This window comes from Lactuca sativa, chromosome 2 (genome assembly GCF_002870075.4).
Source record: "Lactuca sativa cultivar Salinas chromosome 2, Lsat_Salinas_v11, whole genome shotgun sequence".
NCBI lineage: Eukaryota > Viridiplantae > Streptophyta > Magnoliopsida > Asterales > Asteraceae > Lactuca > Lactuca sativa.
In genome coordinates, this window is record NC_056624.2 from 163,574,468 (window position 1) to 163,598,596 (window position 24,129).

At 32.4% G+C, this 24,129-nt stretch overlaps 3 protein-coding genes across 5 annotated transcripts; 1 reads left to right on the forward strand and 2 right to left on the reverse strand.

The window, feature by feature from the left end:
- The first annotated feature begins 1,820 nt into the window (after nt 1–1,820).
- LOC111911056 (dirigent protein 19) lies at nt 1,821–2,632 on the forward strand. Its single transcript, XM_023906837.2, has one exon. The coding sequence runs from the start codon at nt 1,851–1,853 to the stop codon at nt 2,421–2,423; it is 573 nt and encodes a 190-aa protein (XP_023762605.1). The 5' UTR covers nt 1,821–1,850; the 3' UTR covers nt 2,424–2,632.
- Nucleotides 2,633–6,512: 3,880 nt separating this feature from the next.
- LOC111911057 (phosphoinositide phosphatase SAC7) lies at nt 6,513–10,295 on the reverse strand. Its single transcript, XM_023906838.3, has 17 exons — nt 9,979–10,295; nt 9,702–9,785; nt 9,457–9,584; nt 9,269–9,360; nt 9,034–9,182; nt 8,746–8,933; nt 8,557–8,643; nt 8,396–8,473; nt 8,229–8,299; nt 7,943–8,041; nt 7,753–7,852; nt 7,558–7,666; nt 7,415–7,487; nt 7,196–7,289; nt 7,028–7,120; nt 6,877–6,943; nt 6,513–6,794 (listed from the first exon to the last, which is right to left on the reverse strand). Exons 1-17 carry the CDS (start codon nt 10,124–10,126, stop codon nt 6,664–6,666), a joined length of 1,791 nt encoding a protein of 596 aa, XP_023762606.1. The 5' UTR covers nt 10,127–10,295; the 3' UTR covers nt 6,513–6,663.
- Nucleotides 10,296–16,108: 5,813 nt separating this feature from the next.
- Nucleotides 16,109–19,267, reverse strand: LOC111911069 (ubiquitin domain-containing protein DSK2b). Of its 3 annotated transcripts, XM_023906850.3 has the most exons (8): nt 19,152–19,267; nt 18,774–19,024; nt 17,444–18,444; nt 17,239–17,352; nt 16,817–16,872; nt 16,660–16,688; nt 16,478–16,570; nt 16,109–16,388 (listed from the first exon to the last, which is right to left on the reverse strand). In XM_023906850.3, exons 2-8 carry the CDS (start codon nt 19,021–19,023, stop codon nt 16,243–16,245), a joined length of 1,689 nt encoding a protein of 562 aa, XP_023762618.2. In that variant the 5' UTR covers nt 19,024; nt 19,152–19,267; the 3' UTR covers nt 16,109–16,242. The 3 variants fall into 3 exon arrangements, with proteins under 3 accessions (XP_023762618.2, XP_052624443.1, XP_023762619.2); XM_052768483.1 differs by having other exon boundaries at nt 18,774–19,252; XM_023906851.3 differs by having other exon boundaries at nt 16,478–16,567; nt 18,774–19,251.
- Nucleotides 19,268–24,129: the final 4,862 nt, after the last annotated feature.

Genomic DNA, 24,129 nt, shown 5'->3' on the forward strand with positions numbered 1-24,129 from the left:
GAGAAACAACAATTAGGAGGGAGGAGATTGGTTAGGCTAATACCATGTAGTTTTAGTAAATCAACCACACGTTTAATTTATATGTGTTTGTATTGGATCTATAGAATAGATTACAATAATAAACTCTATAATAAAGGAGAGAGATAAATACAGAATACATAATTGAATAATTTACTATCTAATTATCTAATAATCAAACAATAGAAGGTCTCAGCCAATCAATTTTCCCCATTTAAATTTCATGTGGTTCAACAAATTTACCTCAAAATTTGTTATTGTTCGGTGCATGTCGAGAGGAAAGGGCGACAGCAAGTGGCTACCTATTAGAGAAATACGTTACGATAACGAATATTGATCATGAATGCCAGATCTACGAAGAACTCAAGATTTAGAAGTTGCAATAGTGGTAGTTATGTAAATGCATCGAGTAGCGAGAAGATGAAAGGTATGAGTTAGGGTTTTTAAGTTAATAACTCGATTAAATAAATGTATTAATATAAATAAAAAGTAAAGGGCAACATAGTAACTTTGTGAGGCTTAACGAATGATAAGGTCTTCGGGTATATTACCCATGCCATTGACATGAGTTTTCTTCCATATAAGCAATTGTACAAAAGACGGAAGCACCACACCAAAACTTGATGTACTCCTAGAGAGAGAGAGAGAGAGAGAGAGAGAGAGAGAGAGAGAGAGAGAAGAGAGAGAGAGAGAGAGAGAGAGAGAGAGAGAGAGAGAGAGAGAGAGAGAGAGAGAGAGAGAGAGAGAGAGAGAGAGAAGAGAGAGAGACGAGAGAGAGAGAGGAGAGAAGAGAGAGACGAGGGAGAGAGAGAGAGAGAGAGGAGAGAGAGAGAAGAGAGAGAGAGAGAGAGAGAGAGAGAGAGAGAGAGAGAGAGAGAGAGAGAGAGAGAGAGAGAGAGAACCAAATCCACAATTAAATTAAATGAAATGATGATTTTCTCTACGATTCTAAAAGCCATTGGACTATAACCTAAGCAATCATCGAATCACATAGACCAAATTTGTTATTTTCTATATAATTTTTAATTTTTAAAAATAAAAAAATAATACATTATGTAATTATCAGTTAATAGTAAAGAAAATAAAAAATAAAAAATATGGTTTTTTTTTCATTTTTAAAGTTAAAAAAAAATGATAAATTGTGGTAGAGAAGGTTCGAGACCTAAATATGTGACAATTTATTGAAATCAGGGTCTTCTGTGAGGGTAGAAATCAGAGGTTGATCATGACACCTTACCAACCAACCAAAAAATATAAATGGGTTAACTTCAGAAAACACCCTAAGCTTTTTAATATGTACGTAAATACACCTTCAACTGCTAGTCATTGCTTGGAAAGGTGGTGTTTGTTGACATTCAATGCCAAAATCAACACCCTGACCCACTAATTTGATTTTAAAAACTGCACTTTTTAAATTTTTCACTATATAAAAAATGCATTAGTTTCATAGTCTATTCTTAGAATCACTCTATTTAAAATGTTTAAATCTCAAATGATTACCACTAAATTATTTTTGATAATGATAATTAATGTTTGAAATCATATGTTCTATCTCGTACTTTGAACAAGCAAGATATATAATTTACTTGAAAAATATAAGAAAATATACTTTATACTAATGATACAATACTGGTTTACCATCTTTTCCGTGTTCAAATAAGCAATTAATTTGTTTTCGGGTCCTATGATGAGAAAGACACACCAACAACCTAGGCAAATTGGAATTGACTTGTAGTCCATTCAAGACAGATTTTATCTGCTTTTGTCATAAAGTCTTGGTCTTTCATTATATATGTTGATCTTACCATAGTCTTTCACATTTGCATTTTGCAATGTCTTCCTTCGTGCATTTTTACTCAATTGTTACCATTCTTCTCTTTGCTCTCCCTCCACTTGAGGTCACCTCCCACCACCACCACCACCACCACCACCACCATAACCATAATGGACTCAAATCTCTTCATTTTGCACTTTTCCAACATGAAACCATAAACAAAACCGGTTACATCATTGTTAACGGAGTGGCTGGTCCACCTGTAAGCCAAACCACCACTCCGTTTGGGACCTTGTTTGCTTTTGAGGATCCCTTAACTTTAAAACCAAACTATACTTCCAAAGTTGTTGGAATGGCCCAAGGAACCTCGATCACTTCAGGACTAGATGGGCTTCAAAGCATCTCTATTGCCTCAATCGCTTTGAATGTGAAGAAACATAAAGGGTCTATATCCGTTGTTGGGGTCACACATAACACCAAGCATGCAAATCATCCTGTTGTCGGAGGCACAGGTGACTTTTTGTTTGTTCAAGGTTATGTGACATCATCTCCGGTCAATCTTGTAGGTTTGACTGTTACGTACAAGATTGAGTTTCATCTTTATTGGCCTTATGCATCTTCTAAACCCTAAACTTCATCAAGAACAAATATTTGACTTCGTTGTTTGTAGAATTCTACATGAGATGGAAGGCTAGTTTTATGATTATGTTTTTCTTTTCCTATTGTTAAAAATAATACTTTTACCTTTTTAATAAGAGTAAGAGTGTAAGACTGTAAGAGCCTAGCTACTAGAACAACGGTTCTATTTATACAAACAAGCAAATTAATTCCGTGACTGCATATCTCTGCACGGCTTATGATTTTTGTTTTGTAGGTCCTGTTCCTAATAAGTATATGATTATAAGTTCTCCTGAATTGACGTGAGTAGAACAAAGAAGAAAAATATTATTAGAATTTTGGTAAGAAAACTCCAATTGGTACCTAGGAGTCAAAAGTTAAAAGCAATCATCATTTGATGGTTTTAATGACAAGTCAACATTCGACGAATTTTGATACTATTTTTTCATTTTTTATTTCATCCTAATTGAATTCCAAATAAAAATAAATTCACCTAGTAGTTTTTAGGATCTTCATTAAAATTATCAAATTAAATTCATGAAACTATAATATAATTTATAATATAACTGGATTAATTGCAAAAAACATTATTTATATATATATATATATATATATATATATATATATATATATATATATATATATATATATATATATATATAGATTAAACTACAACTTTATTTTTTAGAAAAGCCGTTACATTTTTTTCTAGTAAATAATTTAAAAAAAAAAAAAAAAAAAAAAAAAAAAACTCTTTCGAAAAATCCCACATTTGTTAATTTTTTTGTTTGGATCAACTTTTTTGTTTTTGCTAACAACTCTTTGCTGTTCATGTTGTTATTTATAATATTTTGACAAAATTACAAAAATGGTCCCTGTGATTTGCCAAAATTCACAAAGTCAGTCCCTGCTAATTTTTTTTATATAAATGATCCTTGTGGTTTGTAAAACTTGCAAAGATGACCCTTTTTACTAACACCGTTAGTGTTCATCCGTTAGGGACTGAATCTGAAAGGGTATTTTCGTTTTTTCAAGTATAAAGGGACTGAATTCATGACATTTAAAAAACCACAGGGACCATTTTTGAAGTTTGCTTGGAAAAATAAATTAATTAGCTAAAAGAAGTTGGGAAGAATGAACACACAAACTCCACTTTGCATTCCCAAGCATTAACCACTAAATGCTCACATGGTTACATTCTCCTAAAACAGGTATATAATATAACGAAAACATTAATACATAAATAAAAAATAAATAAATAAACCATTTTTTTACATAATTTTTTTCAAATAAAACAAAAATGTATTTTATTCGTATTATAAAAAAAATAGTTTCTTACAAACAATTTGTATGTATTTTTATGTATTTATTTTACGTAAAAAATATTTTTTTTATGTATTTAAAAAATACGTTTTCGTATAAAACAAATGTTTTCGTACACGGTTTTTTTATGTCAAGAGTAGTATTGATTATTGTTATTTCAAAAAGATATATCACTATTTCTTTTCATCTTCATTTTAACCATACGATTTAAAACTTACGATTAAGATGAAATTCGTATTTTAAATAAGATATATAATCGAATAGTTTTTTTTTATATTTTTTTAAATACATATAACCCAAAAACGGTTTTCAGAAAACCGATTTTCGATTAAACGTATTCAAAAAAGATGAAATACGTATTTTAAATAAGATGAAATACGTATGGTTAAAATGAAGATGAAAAGAAATAGTGATATATCTTTTTAAAATAACGATAATCAATACTACTCTTGACATAAAAAAAAAACCGTGTACGAAAACATATGTTTTATACAAAAACATATTTTTTAAATACATAAAAAAATATTTTTTACGTAAAATAAATACATAAAAATACATACAAATTGTTTGTAAGAAACTATTTTTTTTTATAATACAACTAAAATACATTTTTGTTTTATTTGAAAAAAATTATGTAAAAAAATGTTTTTTTTATTTATGTATTAACGTTTTCCTTATATTATATACCGGTTTTAGTAGAATATAACCATGTGAGCATTTAGCTCTAGTGGTTAATGCTTGGGAATGCAAAGGGGAGGTTGCGTGTTCGATTCTTCCCAACTTCTTTTAGCCAATTAATTTATTTTTCCAAACAAACTTCAAAAATGGTCCCTGTGGTTTTTTAAATGTCACGAATTCAGCCCCTTTATACTTGAAAAGACGAAAATACCCTTTCAGATTCAGTCCCTAACGGATGAACACTAACGGTGTTAGTAAAAAGGGCCATCTTTGCAAGTTTTACAAACCACAAGGATCATTTACATCAAAAAAATTAGCAGGGACTGACTTTGTGAGTTTTGGCAAACCATAGGGACCATTTTTGTAATTTTGTCTAATATTTTTGATAGTTTTCAACATTAAAAATATGAAGAAGTCATTTGAATTTATTTTTCAAAACAAAGAGAAATGAATATCAAAACCTATTCATAAAATCCTTGGAGGTTGAACAGTTGAAGAACAACACTCTAAGTTGACTTTATATCTTAGATCGCTTGAAATTTGAAAGTTGACTTTCTATTCAATTCTTAAATAAGCTAAGATGACAGTCCTGATTACATCTACAATCTTTGAGCATCATGTAAATAGATTTTGATATGTATTTTGTCAACAAAAACCACACATATGAATTATTATCGATCAAATCATTTTTAAGTTTGAAAATATTTATAAAGTGAAAAATATGAAAGCTAAACATAGATTCCAAGTATAGAATGGAGTTTGGAAACTATCATTACGTTTGATTCTCAGGACATTCTAAGATGATAAACTCTAATATATATGCTTAGAATCTAATTTCTGTTTTCATGTTTTTTATTTTAAGATATTTTCAATCTTAAAAGTGATTTTATCCATATTAATTTCAATGTTCAATTCTTATTAGCAAAATACATATCAAAATCTATTTATAGGATTCTGAGAAATTATAAATAGTAAAGACTAGCAGTCTAAACTGACTTGACATTTTAACTTGTTTTAAGAATGAAACAGAAAGACAACTTTTAAACTCCAAACGGTCAAAAAGACCACTCAACTTAGACTGTTGTTCTATACCTACTACAATCTATGACATCTTGTAAATAGATTTTAATATTAATTTTTCCAACAAAAACCAAAGACGATATCATTTCTCATTGTTATGAAAAAAATTAAATATCTCTCTCATATTTTTAGTGTTGAAACTATCAAGAACACGATAACACAATATAAAACAAATGATTTATTAATCAAAACAAAAAGTTCAGTCCAAACAAAAAGTTGCAAAACATGAGGGTTTTTTTGGAAAAAAGAATTTGAAGATATTTTAAAAAATATACATATGTAAAACGAAAGATTACAAGTAGGCCTAATAAAATGGTCAAATATGAGTACTATTTGAGAAAAAAAAAATAAGGCTTAATTTAGAAAATAAAAAAGAAACTCAATATTGAGGATCTCTTGGTAATAAACCTTAGAATAATTATTCGTTATATAAAATTGGATTTATAAAATTGATTTGACAGAGCTTTGTAGTAAAATCTTACTACTTTTTGTAATTTCTAAAAGTGTTCTTATTCCCTTAAATTGTATACAAATGAAAAAATATGACATAATGGACCATGTCATAAGGTAATTTCATAAAGTCAAAAATATTCCCAAAATCCAAAGATAAATGGTTATTTTGTAAGAGTTTCCCAGCAAATATATTTGGATATGAAATTAAATGGAAAAGTAAATACATAAAGTCATGGTATATATCTATTTGTTAACAAAGTCAAAAAGTAATAAAAACCTTTTCGCAAACACCAATTAGGCATCCGATCGAAAGACGTGGTAAACTTTGTTTTTCACAAGACCACATGCATCATTCATGCCTTTCATCCTTTCAACTTTTCAGTCATATCAAACACCATATTATATTCCTCTTTTAACCCTTTCATACACATTCCTTGTAAGAAAATACTCATTTTTTCAACCTTTGGTCAATTTTTATTATTTTCCAATCCAAATAATATAAATAAAACATTAACAATACTTAATTTTTTTGAAAAACTAAAAATTTAAAACGTAAAAATAAGCCAAAGGTACATGAAAATGGATAGTTACTTACACATGACTTCTAACATGGCCAATGCACATCATCAACTAACTACAAACAAAAATCACTTAAACAACAAATGAAAGACTTTTTTTCTAGAAAAAAAAATTAAAATCTAAAAAAAATCACTTTAAAATCAACGGGGAGGTTTATGCAAACGAGGTCGATTACAGAAAATTCGACCATTGGTTTTCACGAATGATGCTACACCTACACTCAGTCCCGCCCAGAATAAAGAAAACAATAATTGCCATATATCATCCCCAACTGCATCAAATTTTATAATATTATAATGGTTTTTATTTAAATATAAAACTTTTTTAACCTATAAAAAATAACGGCAACTCACCTCGCATGAGTGACATCATTGCAAAAAAGAACCCCATTGTGATCAGAAACAAAGCAAGAGGAAGAGACTGCAAAAAAACAAAAACAAATTGTAAAAATTGAAATCTATGATTAAAAAAAAAAAATCAAGGGAATTTGTAAGGTGTAATTACAGCAATGGCTTCAATCCCTCCTTTTGGTGCAGTAGAAACCAAATCACGTGAGACAGAAACAATGTAATGACCTTGGAGTAGATCAATCGAATCCTACATAAACAAATAATTAATGAATTACTTTTTAATTTTTATATATATTTATTTATTTTCCAAAGAAAAATCTACCTGTTTTGTACCATCCACAAAATTGTTGAGGTAGTATCGCATTAACGCATTCCATCCGTCTTTAAGAATCCCTTGAGTAGTCCTCTTACCAACTCTATTATATAAAAAAAAGACATTATTATATATTGATAGATACACACTTTAGCCTTCAAAAAGAAAGTTGAAATGTCTAAAATACCCTTTAGCAACCATGACATTGGGCAAATAGGTAAATTTTACCTAACAAAATCTCCTTTTAAAGCAGGCGTGCCGGAATACTGGATGCTTATATCATCCCCGTGGTTAGCCCATACTGTTATATTCAAGTATATAAGTATAAATATAAATTTAAAATACACAATATTCAGTAAGAAAATACATACATATTTTGAAACGGTCATCAAAATTAGGATATGTACTAATGGTTTCATTAGCATCAAAAACACCAAGCCTTTGAAGTTGTAATTCCAACATTTTTCGTCCAATCATACTCTAAAAAACACGTCAAATAAGAAAATATTAAATTTTCATCTTTTTTTTTTTTTTCACTTAATAATGGTTGTAAACATTAAATATACCTGTGTGACATTTGTACGATCTAAACAATCAACACAATTTGTGCGTAGAATTCCAATTTGTTTTTCAACTATTTCACCCTTTTCATTTAACATATAGTACCTACAATTTAAAAAAAAAAAAAAAAAAAAAAAAAAAAAAAAACATTTATGGGATATACAAATAAAGATATGAACATAAATAGTACAATACCTATTTTTAATGAGGAAATCCTCAATGTGTTCATAAAGGATAGATAGGCGCTCAAAATGAACATGTCCACAAATGCGATGGAAGTCAAAATGCAAGTATCTATACACAATGGAAGTCAACAACCCATTAAGAAAAATCAAAATATATATATATATATATATATATATATATATATATATATATATATATATATATATATATATATATATATATATATATATATATATATATATAATTCACGAACAAATTGGTAAAATATGATTAAAATATAAATATATACATATACCTGACGTCATTGCTAAGAATATTATGCACTGAATTGGCAAATTGTTGAGTCAATTGTCCCTCGCCACCATCCTATAAACCATAAAAAAAATATATATATAAAACGTTGACTCAAAAAAATATGAAATGAGAAAATTATATAATATTATATGTATTTAATTTGTATACCGTATTGACAAGATCAACAGCGAAAACATTTCCATATTTCTTCCTTAAATCCAGAAAATGTCGTTCAGCAACTCGAGGCTGTAGAAACGAATCAAATAAAACTGTCACTAAACGAAGAAATAAGAACAATTGAAAAGTGTCGCAAAAAAAGTTGCACATACCGCTTCCTCACGTCTCAAAATATCGAACTTAGGTTTGTACGTCAAATCAACAATTTGTTCCCAGATAAAAGGCATTGAACCTCGCACCTACAAAATCAAATTAATAATATATAATCGATCTAGGGTTAGGAAATTCGTGTGATTTGTGAATTCGAAGAGGAAAAAAGATGTATATGAAATTAATCAAACCTGCACAAATGATGAGGTAAACCCTTTTAGCTGTATGATTTGTTCGCTTTCGACAAAGTTTGCTACATAACCATCAGCATCAGCTCCTCTTCTCCATAGCCGAGTCCCTGTTCTTCTAGTGCATCTTCTTGCGATCAATGTGACGTCTATGATCTCTAATCCGATGGCTGATTGAAACGTCTGGAAAGCTGGGGATAAGTTGAGGAAATAAGAAATGATTTGCATTCATTCATTTTGAATAATAACTTTGAAAAAAGTAAATTAGGAATTGATGTAAAGGATACATACATCCTTGAATAACAGGAAGCATGTATGGATCAAGTTTGTTATCTATGAAAACTTCCAACATATAGTTGTTCCACAAGAATCGTGGCTCTGCTTGTCTCCAAAGAGGAAGCAGCCTCGATTCATCACCCAAATCATTCAAACGTTGGGCACTGAAAATTGTGAGAAACAAGTTTTCTTGATTATTATATGAATTGGGTGATTTAATCATGAGTTGAATGTAGAGAAGGTGAAGGACCTTAGTGTTATATTGACATCATATGAGAAATAGAGTCCGTGGGTCTTTTCTGCAACTTTTAACAGATTGGAAAATTCAGACTCCACTCTTTTCTGTCAGAAATGGGAATTGTAAGATGATTGTTTACACCATCATAGAGATTAACAGACATGAAGAAGTAAAAAAACAGTGACCTAGGGTAATTTGACCTGCTCCTCGGGAGAATTTTTCAAGGAATGATCACAAGGGAAGACTTTGAGTGACAAAACTTTGAAGAACGGATGTCCCAAGTAAGTTCCAACAGATTCACGATCGGTAATCACTAATAAATATGATCCTACAACATAGAGATGGAGATACAGTTCAGAAGTCATGAAAACTTGATAACATTGACTATCATGCAACCTAGAAGTTAAACTGATTCAAATCCTTAGCATAATGATGATCATCTAACCTGCTAATAGCTTTAGCATCCCAACAACACCAAAAACCGTCTGAATTTTTGGAACACGAACCATGGTGCAATGCGGAACTTCATCTACATAAACAGAAGATTACATTAATGATTAATCAAGTACTATCAGAACCCTCCAGATGATTACATTCTTCAAATCCCATGGAAAATCATAATCGCATTAACCCCTTTCAGTACATCTAAGGACTAAGGCGATCATTACACTATCAGAAATTGATAAAAATTCGTATGCAAAAGAACAGAATCGAGAACAAACCAACAAGCGACATGGAGCCATTAACACGATTGACAGCTAAACAAGAACCAGAAGAACCATCAGTGGGTTCAACGATATATTGATCCGGAAACTCCCATAACCTCATACGCGTGTAGAGTTTCTGGGAGGGATGAGCCTTCACCATCATCGTTCCTGATTGTTTCTTTTCCTACTTTGAATTGTAACAGAATTGAAATCGAATAGAATTAAATTCTAGGGCAATGATTTGGGTTCTTTTCTCGATTTTCAAGAGAAATTTATCGAAGAAGAAATGGAGTTAGAGTGAAGAAGAGCGCAATAAACTGGAAAAACAGAATGATATAACGGAACGACTCCCATCTCGGAATGCTTGTTTGGATTTAACAAAATCAAATGGAATTATTCACATTGAGTTCCCTTGTACTTTCCTATATTTACATTGACTTCCCCTTTACTTTGCTATAAAAGACCTTATTGTTTCCTATTTTCTAAACATATTTTTTTGGGGGCAAAAAAAAAATCTTTTATTTGCCAGCAAGAACTCTTATATTTTGTTTATACGCAGAATAAAAATTACATTTTCAGTCACGTTTTAGATTTACCAACATATTCATTTTAGATTTACCAAAAAATCTTTTATTTGCCAGCAAGAACTCTTATTCGTTTTTAGGTTATGATAGAAAAAAAAAAAAAAAAAAAAAAAAAACAATATCACTTATATTTGCTTGAGTAAATGGTCTTTGAGTATATTATCTATTTCTTACGTTTTATATTATACAATAAATAGGCAACGTCACTTAGTTTTGTTTCCATGATAACCTAAAAATGAAAAAAAAATGTCAGTCATAAAGCAACCGTTAATTTCTTTAAAAAAACAGATTTTGGGTTAATACAAAAGTCAATTGAAAATGTAAGGGTTTTTCTATATATAAACAAAATGTAAAGGTTTTTTGAATATTGATAGATAAATGATTGTGGTTTTCTGTATTTTATCATTTTTTTAATTATTCCAAAAAAACTATTATAGTTTTTCATTTTTTCCCCATTTGGTTATTTTAGCATGTTTATCTCTAAGTTTTCGATTTTACATATTTTTTCATTAACTTAATTTTTTTTTTGAAAAAAACTAGCATTTTCCAAATTTTTTCGTTTGGACCGATTTTTTCATCTTGGATCATAATTTTCATATTTTTCTTCTACTGTTATGGTGTTTTTGATAGGCTTTAACATTAAAATATAATGGATACATTTTATTTTTCCAAAACAAATAAACATGATGTCATGTTTAATTCTTGTTGGTAAAATATATATCAAAATCTATTTGCAGGTGCTCAAATATTGTATTAGGTGAAAAACAAGGATTTAGTTCGACTTGACATCATAATTTGATTTTAGAATCAAACAAAAAGGCAGCCAGACCTGACAATTTCAAACATGAACACACGAATATATGAGAGACACGACACGACAAGAATACACGACACAAATACATCTTAAAAATTGAGATAAAGCTTATTTCTCATCGTGTAATCGTATCGTATCAAATTCGTGGCTGACACGAATACACGAATTGTCAGGTCTAATGACAGCTTCCAAATGCTAATATATATTTGGAATATAATTTAAGTTTTTATGTCTTTTGCATTGGAAATGTTATAATCTTAAAGTGATTGATCTATAATAATATCATTACATTAAATTCATTCATGGCTTTATTTTTTCCCATTAATAGTGAGATTAATAATAGCTCATTTAATAAATTCGTTAGCATTGCATTATTATCCAATTTCAAATTAGGAGATGCAAAACCTTCGATCTCAAAGAAATATAATAAAATTATTATGGGTCAGATTAATTTTATGATTGTAAATGTTTCTAATTGGAAACATAAAATTTCAGTTTCAAAAGAATCTAGTGACATTGTTTTGAGTTTATCTTAAATCATGTTTAAATGGTTAGAAAATAACTATTTGTGACAACAAATTGGAAATCGAACGATAAGTTTAATGATAAGAAACGTCACATACTTGAAATAAACTATGTCAATGATAAGTAAGTTTATGACGTTAGTTTTAAAGAAACAAACTTCCGAAAACAAGTCCTCTAATTAACAAAACCAACAAAATGAAATTGCTTAACATCACATATTGGCATTAAATATGTAACCATGTAACACCCATAAGTTTACAAAATAAGCTTTTGAACACTTAAGATCATAATGTTGAATGTTTATGATAAGTATGATGTTTTAGTGATTTACTACCATGTAAGTAGTGCTAACAAAGCCTTTAAAATAAACTGCTATAAAGTGGAAAACTTCATAAGTTATGTGTTTTAGTTTTGACTTACAATTCCATTTCTCGTTAGAGTTAGAGTTAGAGTTAGAGTGTTTTGGTTATTAGTTTTTACATAAAGCCAAATGAAGTAATATGCAAAAAAAAAAAAAACAAAAACAAAAAAAAAAAAAAAACAAAACAAAACAAAACAAAAACAAAAACAAACAAACAATGGAACCATACAAATTTGATGATAGATAAAGGAGTTGTGAGAAAAATGAAAATTTTGTGTATTGCGAACGACAATGCCGTCTAAGCATTCACAAACACAAATTATGGTTTCTTCAAGCACCATGTGTTGGTTGAAAAAAATAACAACTTAATTTAATGAGATAAAAGGTATTTATGCCATGATTTTTGTCACTTATGTTCCGAACGGAAATGAATTAATGAAAGCTTTTAGGGATGAATTTAGATTTTTATATAACTTTTAAAGGGTTTTTAAGCGAGATTACAAACTTCAACTACCTTATACTACGATGATCAAATGTAAAAGTTAGGGTTTCGCCAAATTATGGAAAATGTTAGACCTACCATTTGACCACGGTTTTTAATGTTTGCGGATGCCATTACATCACAAACATCTCCCAAACTCATATGTGTGAACTAATGTGCGAATTATGGTGTACTAAGTTGGTTTTTGAAGACATCTAGTGGATTTGAAGAATGAAATCAAAATTAAGCTTCTATAAGTTATGATAATTTGGGCATACATCAAGATTGAAGCTTGATTTGCTGTTATTTTGTTGAATGAATTCAACAATCCTAAAATCCTAAATCAGTGTCATGATTGGTTAAATGTGAAATTATTTGGTAGACTTAACATCTTATGTGTATGAAATGATTACATATAGAACGAGTGCTTGTTGCTTGCTCATGCATCCATTTGAATTTCGTTACATTTGGTTGTATGTCTAGACATTTGTCTCAATGAGGGGATGGTGGCATTTTGATGCCAATTATATCTCAAAGCTATGACTTTTGGAAGCACCAAGGTTACACGGAATTGATACGTTTATCCTAATGGAGTCGAAGATTCCGCCGATGGGGGCATTGACTCCCCAAATCTTGTGTGTACTTAGATTATGCATAACATAATGGCTTGAAATGGTTGAAAACTATTAGTTACGGAGAATATATGAAGATAAAGAATGTATGATCTATTAGGGGTGTTCATCGGTTCAAATTCAATGGATTTCGATGGTATCGATCCAACCTAATCATCTATTGGATGTTGGATTTTGTCAACCTACCCAATCCAACAGTATAAAAAAACGAACCAAACTAATCCAATTGGATGTTGGATGGGACTGGTTTTATCCATTGGATTTTAAATGGGTTAATCCATTGGTTATCCATTATCTAACCAATTATAATCAATTTCGAATAGCCAAATATAACTATGATAACTAAAAATAAAATTAACACTAAATGAGACTAAGAAAGTAACATTAACTTCAAGTCTTCAACTTATTTTTTATTGAATAATTAATAATATTAATTGGATTTGGATAGTAGTATTGGATATTTATTAGATTAAAATTGGATATCCAATTAGATTAGATAGGTTCGGTTATACATTCGATTTTCAGAATAATCTAATAACCGATCCAATCCAATTGGATTTTGAAATTTAACATCCGATCCAATCTAATTGTAATTGGATATGCAATCCAACTGGATTTTGAAATTTAACATCCGATCCAATCTAATTGTAATTGGATATTCAATCAGTCGGTTTGTAATTAGATCGGTCGATTACAATTTAATCAATTAAGTTTGCCCACGCTTATCATCTATATCAAAACTTATGTATCTCGATACTTGATGTCTTGTTTACTTTTTCAAATGGCATATATTTCCTTGACATATACCACTTACATGGACTTTTGGGATCGGAGGACCTTACTTGTAGAGCATACGGTATGGGGCAACTTGAAGTGGTGTTATAACAAGAAGCAACAAGATGAGTAGGTGGTGTTCATGGTGTTATAACATCATGTTAAAAGAGAGAGATAATTTGGCAGCCAATAGATGATCACGTTTCTTCTAGAGATGGCAACGGGGGCGGGTTTTACAGGGGACCCCAATCCCCATCCCCATCCCCGAATCCTCATTCCAATCCTCATCCCCATCCCCATCCCCACCGGGGAATATAAATAAACCCCCATCCCCACCCCCAACGGGGATCGGGGATCCCCAACGGGGAATCGGGGATTTCTTTTTCTCTTTTAATATGAAAAAATTTATGTAAAGAAAACATCTAAATTTCAATTTTACCAGCATAAGTTTAAAGATTTTACAAAATATAAAAAAATATATATATTGCATAAAAAATATAAATAAATTTTCTACCATATTTAAATATATACATGAGAAATCAAGTAGAAAAAATTATCAGAGTGATATTTGAGGTAAAATAAATGAAAAAAATACAAAAAATAAAAAAATAAAAAATAAAAAAATAAAAAAAATAAAAAAAATCGTACATGAGTTTAAATAAGATAAAAAGAAAAACAAAGTATAATTTCAACCACAAATTACTAATGAGTTAGGTTACTTGGATAAAATTCTATGTATTGTAAATTGTACTATAAATATATGTTTTGTATTACTTTTATATATTAATATATATCGGGGGCGGGTCCAGGGGCGGGGATCAGGGGTGTCCCCATCCCCATCCCCTTCCCCACTTTTTTTATTCGGAGATTCCTCATCCCCATCCCCATCCCCGGTCAACTTGGGGATTCCCCAGTCAAAACAGGTGCTGGTTTCGGGTTCCCCATCGGGTATGGGGCTTTTTGCCATCCCTAGTTTCTTCTTGTCATGGAGACAACAAGAAGCACCACAACAAGGAAGGAGGCAGTGTTTTTGATGTTATAACGGCATTATGGTCTGCCAACTCAACCACAACAAGAAGCAACACGACCGACACCGTAATGCTCTTACTTTTGACCTAGAAGTGGAAAGATTTTAGTAGTATCTTTTGAATTGTAAATGCTTGTAATAACGTATGATGTTTTCCTATAGTTTATCCATATTAGTTTGTAACACCGTGAAAGACAAAATCTATATTTTGATTAAAAAAATTGTACAAATTGGAGGTATCTTCTACTAATTATCATATTTTGTAAATGAAATGATGTTTATAATGGCATAAAAGTTAGGATGTTACATGATTTATCTTTAAACAAGCCAGTATGGCAACCAAGATTCTAAAATGTACCCACTTTCACATATCTCACGTTCACTCCACCATATGTATTCCACTGATTCAAGGACAAAGTAGTTTCTTTTATTCGTATACACAAAATTTATCCATGAACATTCTTCCCTCTTAAAACCTGTTTCCTTTTTTTTTTCTCTTGTACATGGTCTCTCATGCATGTATGCGTGTGATTCTTACAAGGTAAGTTTTTGAACACTCGTGATCATAATGTTGAACGTGTGTGCCACAAGTATCATGTTTTGGTAATTTCCTACCATGTAAGTAATGCCAACAAAATCTTTAAAGTAGAATGCTAAATAAAGTTGTAAAACTTCCTACTGCTTTATATAAAAAGTAGTTTTGAAATTAAAATTTTCATATGTATTTTGTAATCATATTGAGGTGTTACAAAACATCCGCTAAAAGTACCGATTTTTTCTCGACTCAAATCATTTGTTAAAAAGGATATAATTAGGGAAAACACCCGAAACTACATTCAAGACAAGTTTCCACATGAGCAACAAAATCTACTTACATAATTATTACGTCTTACGAAACTACAATCAAGGAAAAAAAAAACAAAACAATTTCTAATAAACATCCAAAAAAAAGGAACATTCATGCACCAAATTTAATTGAACGCAACCTGAGTTTGACTGTTACCCATGATAATATTGTATATTATATATGTATGTATATTATATTAATCTTATATAATATGTAACAGCTCATAAATATTTATCAACCAAGATTTCCCAATAGCCTCTCAACTGCAGCATGAACATTACCTGCTGTTGCTGTCAGTGCTTGAAGATTCTCACGGGTGTCAAAGAATCCCATTTCTTGTAGCTGTGCCAGCTGTGTAGCATACAATTCCTCCGGAGGCACTGTTTTTTTTTTTTTTATTTAAAAAAAAACGAAAAATACATGAGTTTATTTGTAAGATATGAAGGATGTTTGATAATATGTTGGTTACCATTTGAATTGTTTGGCATTGTGAAGCCACCAGTTCCAAGCCCACCAAACATGTTCATAAGCATATCCAATCCCATGTTATCGGGCCCACCTGCTACACCAAAAAAAAATGATTATTATTAATATTTATTATGACTTAATTATATAAATTTGGAAATATAAAATGTGTTAACCATTTGTTACCTGTTGCTACACCGGTTTGACCTGTTTCCCTGAAACAGAAAGTTGATATCAAATAACGAATTACTACATGGTAAAGTAAAAGTCAACAGTTGAGTTGACCAATCAGAAAAAAAAAAAAAAAAAAAAAAAAAAAAAAAAAAAAGGATAAAAGTTTTACCGAGTACCGGGTGGTTGTCTACCAGAGAAAAGAGATTGCTGCAGTGTCATCATTTGCTGTAAATTGTAACAACAGGAAACATGATAAAATAAAAAGTATAAAACTAAGAAACCAATGTATTACTGTCTTACTAATAACAAATATAACAAGCTTTTCACATTAAATGATAATAACAAATTAACATCTTTCATGGCATGCATTCAATATCGCATATTCACATGCATTAATTAGTATCAATATCAATATGTGTGACTTCTCTTCTTTCTATATTTTCTAGAGTCATATTCGAAAGCTTTATTAACATAACCTGAAAGTATCTTGTATTTCCTTATTATATGTTTTCGATATAGAAAATCAAACAAGCTTTTATTTTTCCTTATTCAAACTTGTGCATGAAAATAGATGCATAGTCATATATATACCTGCATTGTCTCTGGAGAAGTTAATTGGCGGATGAAGTCAGGATTTTGCATCATTTCTCTTAATTGTGGGTTTGATTCAAGCATGCTTCGCATCTGTGGATTCATGCCAAGTATCTAAAAAAACAATGAAAATTGAAAAGTTTTAGCAACTACACATCCCAATAAAAAAGAAAATCTTGAACTTATGTAAGGAAAAAACAAGTACCTGATTCATATACTGTGGATTTGAAAGTAGGCTTTGCATCATCTGTGAAACAGCTGGATTTTGCATGAGTTGACTCATTGAATTTGGATCAGGGGTAATACCACCACCACCACCACCACCACCAAACAATCCCTCAAGACCTGGAACACCAAGGCCACCTAAACCACCTACTGGCGGTGGTGACCTACCAATCCCACCAGGATTTGTTTGGTTACCTCCACCACCAGCCGCCCAAGGATTCGGGAGTGGATTGGTATTTGGAGCAGGAGAGCCAGTAGTATCACCGCCAGTGGTGGTGCTGCTGGTAGGGTTAGCCACCTGGCCACGGTTTTGACCACCCTGGGCACCCAAAAGAGCTGCAAATGGATTTGAGTTCAAATCATTTGTTGTATCACCACCACCACCACCACCACCACCCATTGTGGTGGCATTCAGAAATGGCTCCTGGACATTTTCATACATTCGCCTAAGCATGTTGAATCCTTCAGGTGAGGATTCGATATTACTCATTGCTCTATCTGTGTTACGCATCATTTCACGCATGAGTTCAGGGTTTCTTGCAGCTTCCATTGTTTGTCTGAGGATTGCAGGATCATTGAGCATATGACCAAGCTCTGGATTCCGATCAATGATTTCACGCATTTGGGGATTGTTCATCATCATGTTGTGCATAACATCTGGATTGTTTAATAGATTCTGAACAAGAGGTAGATCCATGATTTCTCGCATCATGTTGGGGTTTTGAGTCAATTGTTGTTGCATTTGTTCCAATTCTGGAAGTCCGCCTCCAAACATGCCACCATTACCACCTAAACCACCCAATCCAAGTCCAGGAAATGGTGAAGCACCAAGCCCAATTCCACGACCTTCAACTGAGCCAGCCTCACCTGCAACAGGTGGAGTAGTATTTGCTCTGGTAGTGGTAGGAGGAGCACCTGCTGGAGTAGATGTAGCAGAGACAAATCCACGTACTAAGTGAACTGTATGCTCCGCCTCCAAACCTATAAAGTATAAACCACATATAGAAATATTTTAGTGAAAACTGAAATGTCTGCAGCTTGACATCCAAAAACAAAGCGTTGCTTGTAACACACTCGTCCAAATGAATTTATGTTCCAAATCATGATAGGAAACTCTAGGGTTCTAGAAGATTTAACTGCATTCCTGTTATCAAGAATCGCATGTATGATAGAACGGTTAAATATAATACAAATTGAGGAGTGTATCAATTTACTAGCATACGAATTGAATCGACTCAGATCACAATGACACTAAGCCTAACATTACGATCATAATCAGTGAACAGAAATCGATGGTAAACTGAAAGTACCGTAGCTCTTAAGAGTCTGATCGTCCTTGAGGATGCGACCTTTATAAATCAATCGCTGCTGTTCCGCGGGGATTTCGCAGCTCTGTTGAAGAACAGACTTGAACGACTCAACAGACGACTCAAGGGATACCTGAACGGAGAACTTCGTTCCGTTCGAACACCGTACGTTAACGGTAACGGCGTCGCCACCTTCAGCCTTGCTTGATTCAATACCTTCGGCAACAACATCATCACCGCTTCCGCCGCCCATCCTATCCACCCCAAATTCCAGGTTTTTTCAGCAATTAATGAAGAAAAACGAAGAAATAGCTAGAGAATCTCTGTGTGAGAATCGAATTGAAGCAGCTATTTGATCGATCAATGAACTGATTCGAAAACCTGAGAATTGGAGAATCGAAATGCTTTGGAAACTTGGGGAAGGAGGAACTCTTTCTTTCTGTGCGCACAGTAAATTCCGAAACGTAGACCGGTTGAGAGAAGACCCTTGCCTTTTTATTTATACGCCCTCCGTAATCCGTATCAATAAATATAACACAAAATATTTAAGATATGTTTAATAAAATAAGACAAAATTGAAAAAATGGTGGTCTTCTTCTGGCCTAATTTGTACTTAAAATTGGTCCCCCACTTAACTTCCGCTAAGCTATTGTTGTAGGGATGAGCAAAAGGACCGAACCAGTCCGAACCGGACCGGAACCGGGAACCGGCTTCGGCCAAAATCAAGAACCGAACCGGCCCGGCGGTTCTACCGGTTCCCGGTTCCTACCGGTTCTTGTCGTGTCTTCAAATGTTGGAACCGGTCCTTGAAAAATAGCATCATACGGTTCCGGTTTTTGCCGGTTCCGGTTCCTACCGGTTCCCGGTTCTAAAAATCCACAAAAATAACGTCCCGGTCCCGGCCCGACCGGTTCTATCGGGTTCCGGTTCCGGTGCCGGTTCCGGTTCCGGTACCGGTTTCAGCCGGTTACCCGGTCCATATGCTCATCCCTATATTGTTGTTAACCTCCTCATGTTCCTCCCTCATGAGGGTATATTTGACTATTCACTAATAAGGATCATTTTTGCACCTAAAAAAATATATCCTCTTTTTTTAAAAGAAAAAATTTAATACCTGTTTATTTATTATTTTTAATTGATCTCTCTCTCTCTCTCTCTCTCTCTCTCTCTCTCTCTCTCTCTCTCTCATTTTTGTGTTAGATCAGGAAAACACATCAACACCTCGTTTTAAACTCTCTTTCACAATCCCTTTCTTATATTCCTTGCCAAAAACCCATCAACACCACCATTGGTGTTCACCTTCATTGTCACGTCACCATCAGAGCCCAACTCCATGTTGCTCACCAACATACTTTACCTCCGATTGTTGTTATCGGATACAAACACATATAGAAAGAGAAAGGGTAATTTCACCTACAACTTAAAATTTTTTTGTAAATACCAACATACACGCACAAAAAGACCCAAGATCTTTGTGTGAATGAGCTTTCTGAAGTTCCAGGCATCGCTTGGGTGTTGTACAACATCTCTCAACCGACGGTTACCCCGATTAGCAAGATGAGGAATAAATGAGTGGTGGTTAGAATCCAATCAGGCACTCCAAGTCGTTCAGGTCTGTTAGAATCCTTTCCCTATTGCGTTAGTTTCTCTTTGTTGTGAAAGTAGGTCACGAAGATCAACATAATCACACCCAAACTGTACACACCAGTTTTTTTGTTTGATTTCTTGAACTTTGAAATCGATTAAAGATGATGAAAAAATGATGACTAGAGGATCAAGGTTAATTGAAATCAACATATCAATGAAAATGAATAGCAAAGGATCAGCACACCACAAGGATCAAACATGTAATTTACTCTAAATAATTATAAATCGAAGCAAATAACTACATATAGAGAAAGGCTAAGGCAGATCAAAGATTCAGGTCTCTAGTCTCGACTGATATTCTATCTGTTCTTTAACTTCAAGGGTTGTTAATTGTTGATGATAATGGGGATGTGATCATTGGCTCAACATGATCCGATTCAGGATCAGGTAGTGGCAAAAGAGGTGCTCCGTCGGGGTCAGATTGAATACGTTGAAAGATCTGATACGGTGGAGAATGGAGGATCCGTGTAGATTGAAAAAGATTGGGATTTTTCCTTTTGATCTTCTATTTTATTGTGGTTGGGTAAGTTGGAGGTGAAGAGAATGGTTCCAGTCATGATATTGAGGAAGACAAAGAGGACATTGGGAGTGAATTTGGAGATTCAGGAAATCTAAGAGAGTAGAATGGAGGATAAATGAGTTCATCTACTTATGTATGTTTGTGTGTGAAGAGAGGGAGAGAGAGAGAGAGAGAGAGAGAGAGAGAGAGAGACAAAGAAGGAGAGATGTTGGATAAGGTGTCTAAGTCCATAACTATTTTTGGTATGTACTTGACCCTGTTTGGCATGGTCCATTTGGGTTGCATGGCATAATGCATTTGGATAGACAAAAATGAGAGAAATAACACTTAAGGTTTATTAATATATTATAAGTTCTAATATATTAATAGTATTATTTAAATAGTATTGATCAAGAATTAATTTGGAATTAATTAAGTGATCAAAAGAAGACTAATTAAATATATGGGTTGATTGTGTAAATCACTCATACTTGTATAGTGGGCTAAAGCTCCATGGATTATCAAGTTGGGCTAAAACACATAGGATGCTCCATGGTGATTATATAACCCATGGGTAATGGAAATGAAAGGTCATGACAATTAGGGTTTACATGGTGTAACCCTAATTGTAACACACTATATAAGCTTCATGTTACACACCAAAATCGGCACCTAAGAGAACAAAGGAGGGCAAGTCGATTTCTAAAGTGTTCTACATATCTCTCAAGTTTATTCCAAGTGCATTTGGTGTTGTATGAGAAATTTGAGGCATCACACTTGGGGTGTTAGGGTCACAAGGTTTCAAGGAATCCAATTCACTTCAAGGTATGTAATTCTAGCAAACTTTTATGATTAAAGTTCCCCATTATGCTAGATAGGATTATGAACCTTGGAAATCAAATTTTGCATGTATTTTAGACAAACATAGATCGAAAGTTTCTAGGGTTGCGTGTACACCTTAGGAGTGTTAGAATGCTCAAAACCCTACAAGAGAGAGAGAGACCTCTTTTATTTTTTAATCATTAAAATAAATAAATATTAATTTTTTTCTTTTAAAAAAGGGGGATATATTTTTTCAGGTGCAAAAATGGTCCCTTATAAGTGAAAAGACAAATATACCCTCATGTGGGAGGCCCATGAGGGGTTAACAACAATAACTTAACGGAAGTTAAGTCGGGGGACTAATTCTACGTACAAACTAAGCCAGAAGGACCATGGATCCAAAAAGTCGAGGTTTGGACTGAAACCCCAAAAAAATGCATACCATAGGGACCATTTTTGCAATTTTGTCATAAAATAATTTAAATCAATGCTAATTTTTTATCATTATCTTTATTTTATTTTAAAAACATACACAACTCTAGGTTAAATCCAATCACTATATATCAACATAGACCATTTATCTTATTTATGTTGAATAATATTCATTAGAAACTTTTAAAACTTTCCAACTTATCATACCTAATTGTTTAGTTAATTGAAATATTATGCATATATAAGAACATTATTTATATGTTTTTGTCATCCATACTTTCTTTCTTTTTTTTCTCTTTTCGTTATTGTTATCAAGAGTTCATGAAAATGAAAATGAATTTTTATACAAAAATACATGTTCAGTAGAGAAGATATAAGGAGAATAAGAAGACATACATTGTGACAACCCGAAATTTCCATTTGTACGAACATTATCTATTCAATAGAAGCTAGTCCAGTTTCAGTGATTTTCAGACTTTTCTCAATACATCATTAGTAAGTTACCATCGGGGTAACACAGGAACATATACAACTATACTAGAAACATGAACATATACAACTATACTAGAAGGAGAACATATACAACTATACTAGAAACATGAACATATACAACTATACTAGAAACATGAACATACACAACTATACTAGAAGGAGAACATATACAACTATACTAGAACGAGAAACATTACATTACATGAACACGTTAACAATTGTGATCCACTGTGTCGGAGCATGCCTTAAATGTCATGGCCCGAGTTGTAGCCAGAATTCTCTTGGAGGGAGAGCGTGAGTTTGTGTATAGATCTATACTGGATTGACTATCCTACACCTTGCTGCTAGCTACAATCGGACCTGCAGGTCTGCGGGTGCCAAACGTCATTCCGTTATTACGACCATTCATTATGTCGTTGTTACCAGTCGATAGCATGGTGCAATTTATCACATTATACCTTAATATAAATCCGGTTTAAGGTAGTTATTACAGCAGTAGTTCCTATTATACAAAACTACAGTACTACAATGATTTACCCATTACATATTTTAGTGATAACCTCACTTAAGCATTAATGTACAAACTATATTTTATTAAATGATAGTTACACTTGGGAAATTACACACTCTTACAAAAAACGAGCATACAAAACAGTTAAGCCTTGGTAGAAGGTTACTTTAATAGAAAATATAGTTTTTTTTCTGAGAAATTCAAACTTTTACAAACACTTTCAAACACTTACTTACATTTTTACAAACTTATACATTGAGACAGGTTCAAACGTTTTTGACAACAAACATTGACACTAAAATACTTATGAACTCACCAGCTTAATGCTGATAAACTCTTTCAAAATAACTTGTATTCTCAGGTCATCAGTAGACAGGTACCGAGGCCAGCTTTTGAGAAGATGGAGCATATTCAAGACTCATCTTAATATTTTGATTTACATTATTTTGGTGTCTATAACTGTACAGAACACGCTTGTATTAAAATTATATATTTAATGCAATGGATGATGTTGTTTGCTTATTTACATTTACTGTGTTGTGATACTATACATGACGTCCTCCGCCCCAGAACGTTTCCGCCGTTCTTGGTTTTGGGGTGTGACAGATTGGTATCAGAGCATTGTTTATAGTGAATCAAGTATATCAACCCATAAAAGATATACTAAACTATAAACCCAATAGGGATTAAAGCACTCTGACCAAGAGTCTATACTTTAAATATTAAAATATTTAATTAAGTATACTAGTCTACATTCATACTAAAATCAGTGTCACAACGACAAGAACAAAAGTATTACGATTGTTAGATATCATAAGTGAGCTCGGGGATGTATGGTCAGTCCTGGGAATGGCATAGCCTGATCAACTATGCTGGTCCCAGGAGTGATTAGCATATGCCCTAGAACGGTTGTGATGTGTTAAAAAGTCTAAAAACTTACCAACAATACCACAAGA

Coding starts and splice junctions, on each gene's coding strand:
- LOC111911057 (XM_023906838.3), bottom strand. CDS start 10,126: ATGATGGTGAAGGCTCATCCCTCCCAGAAACTCTACACGCGTATGAGG. Junction 7,667..7,752: donor ATCGTACAAATGTCACACAG/GTATATTTAATG, acceptor CGTGTTTTTTAG/AGTATGATTGGACGAAAAAT. Junction 6,795..6,876: donor AATGATGTCACTCATGCGAG/GTGAGTTGCCGT, acceptor AATTTGATGCAG/TTGGGGATGATATATGGCAA.
- LOC111911056 (XM_023906837.2), top strand. CDS start 1,851: ATGTCTTCCTTCGTGCATTTTTACTCAATTGTTACCATTCTTCTCTTT.
- LOC111911069 (XM_023906850.3), bottom strand. CDS start 19,023: ATGGGCGGCGGAAGCGGTGATGATGTTGTTGCCGAAGGTATTGAATCA. Junction 18,445..18,773: donor TCAGACTCTTAAGAGCTACG/GTACTTTCAGTT, acceptor TATACTTTATAG/GTTTGGAGGCGGAGCATACA. Junction 16,689..16,816: donor AGACAACCACCCGGTACTCG/GTAAAACTTTTA, acceptor TTTCTGTTTCAG/GGAAACAGGTCAAACCGGTG.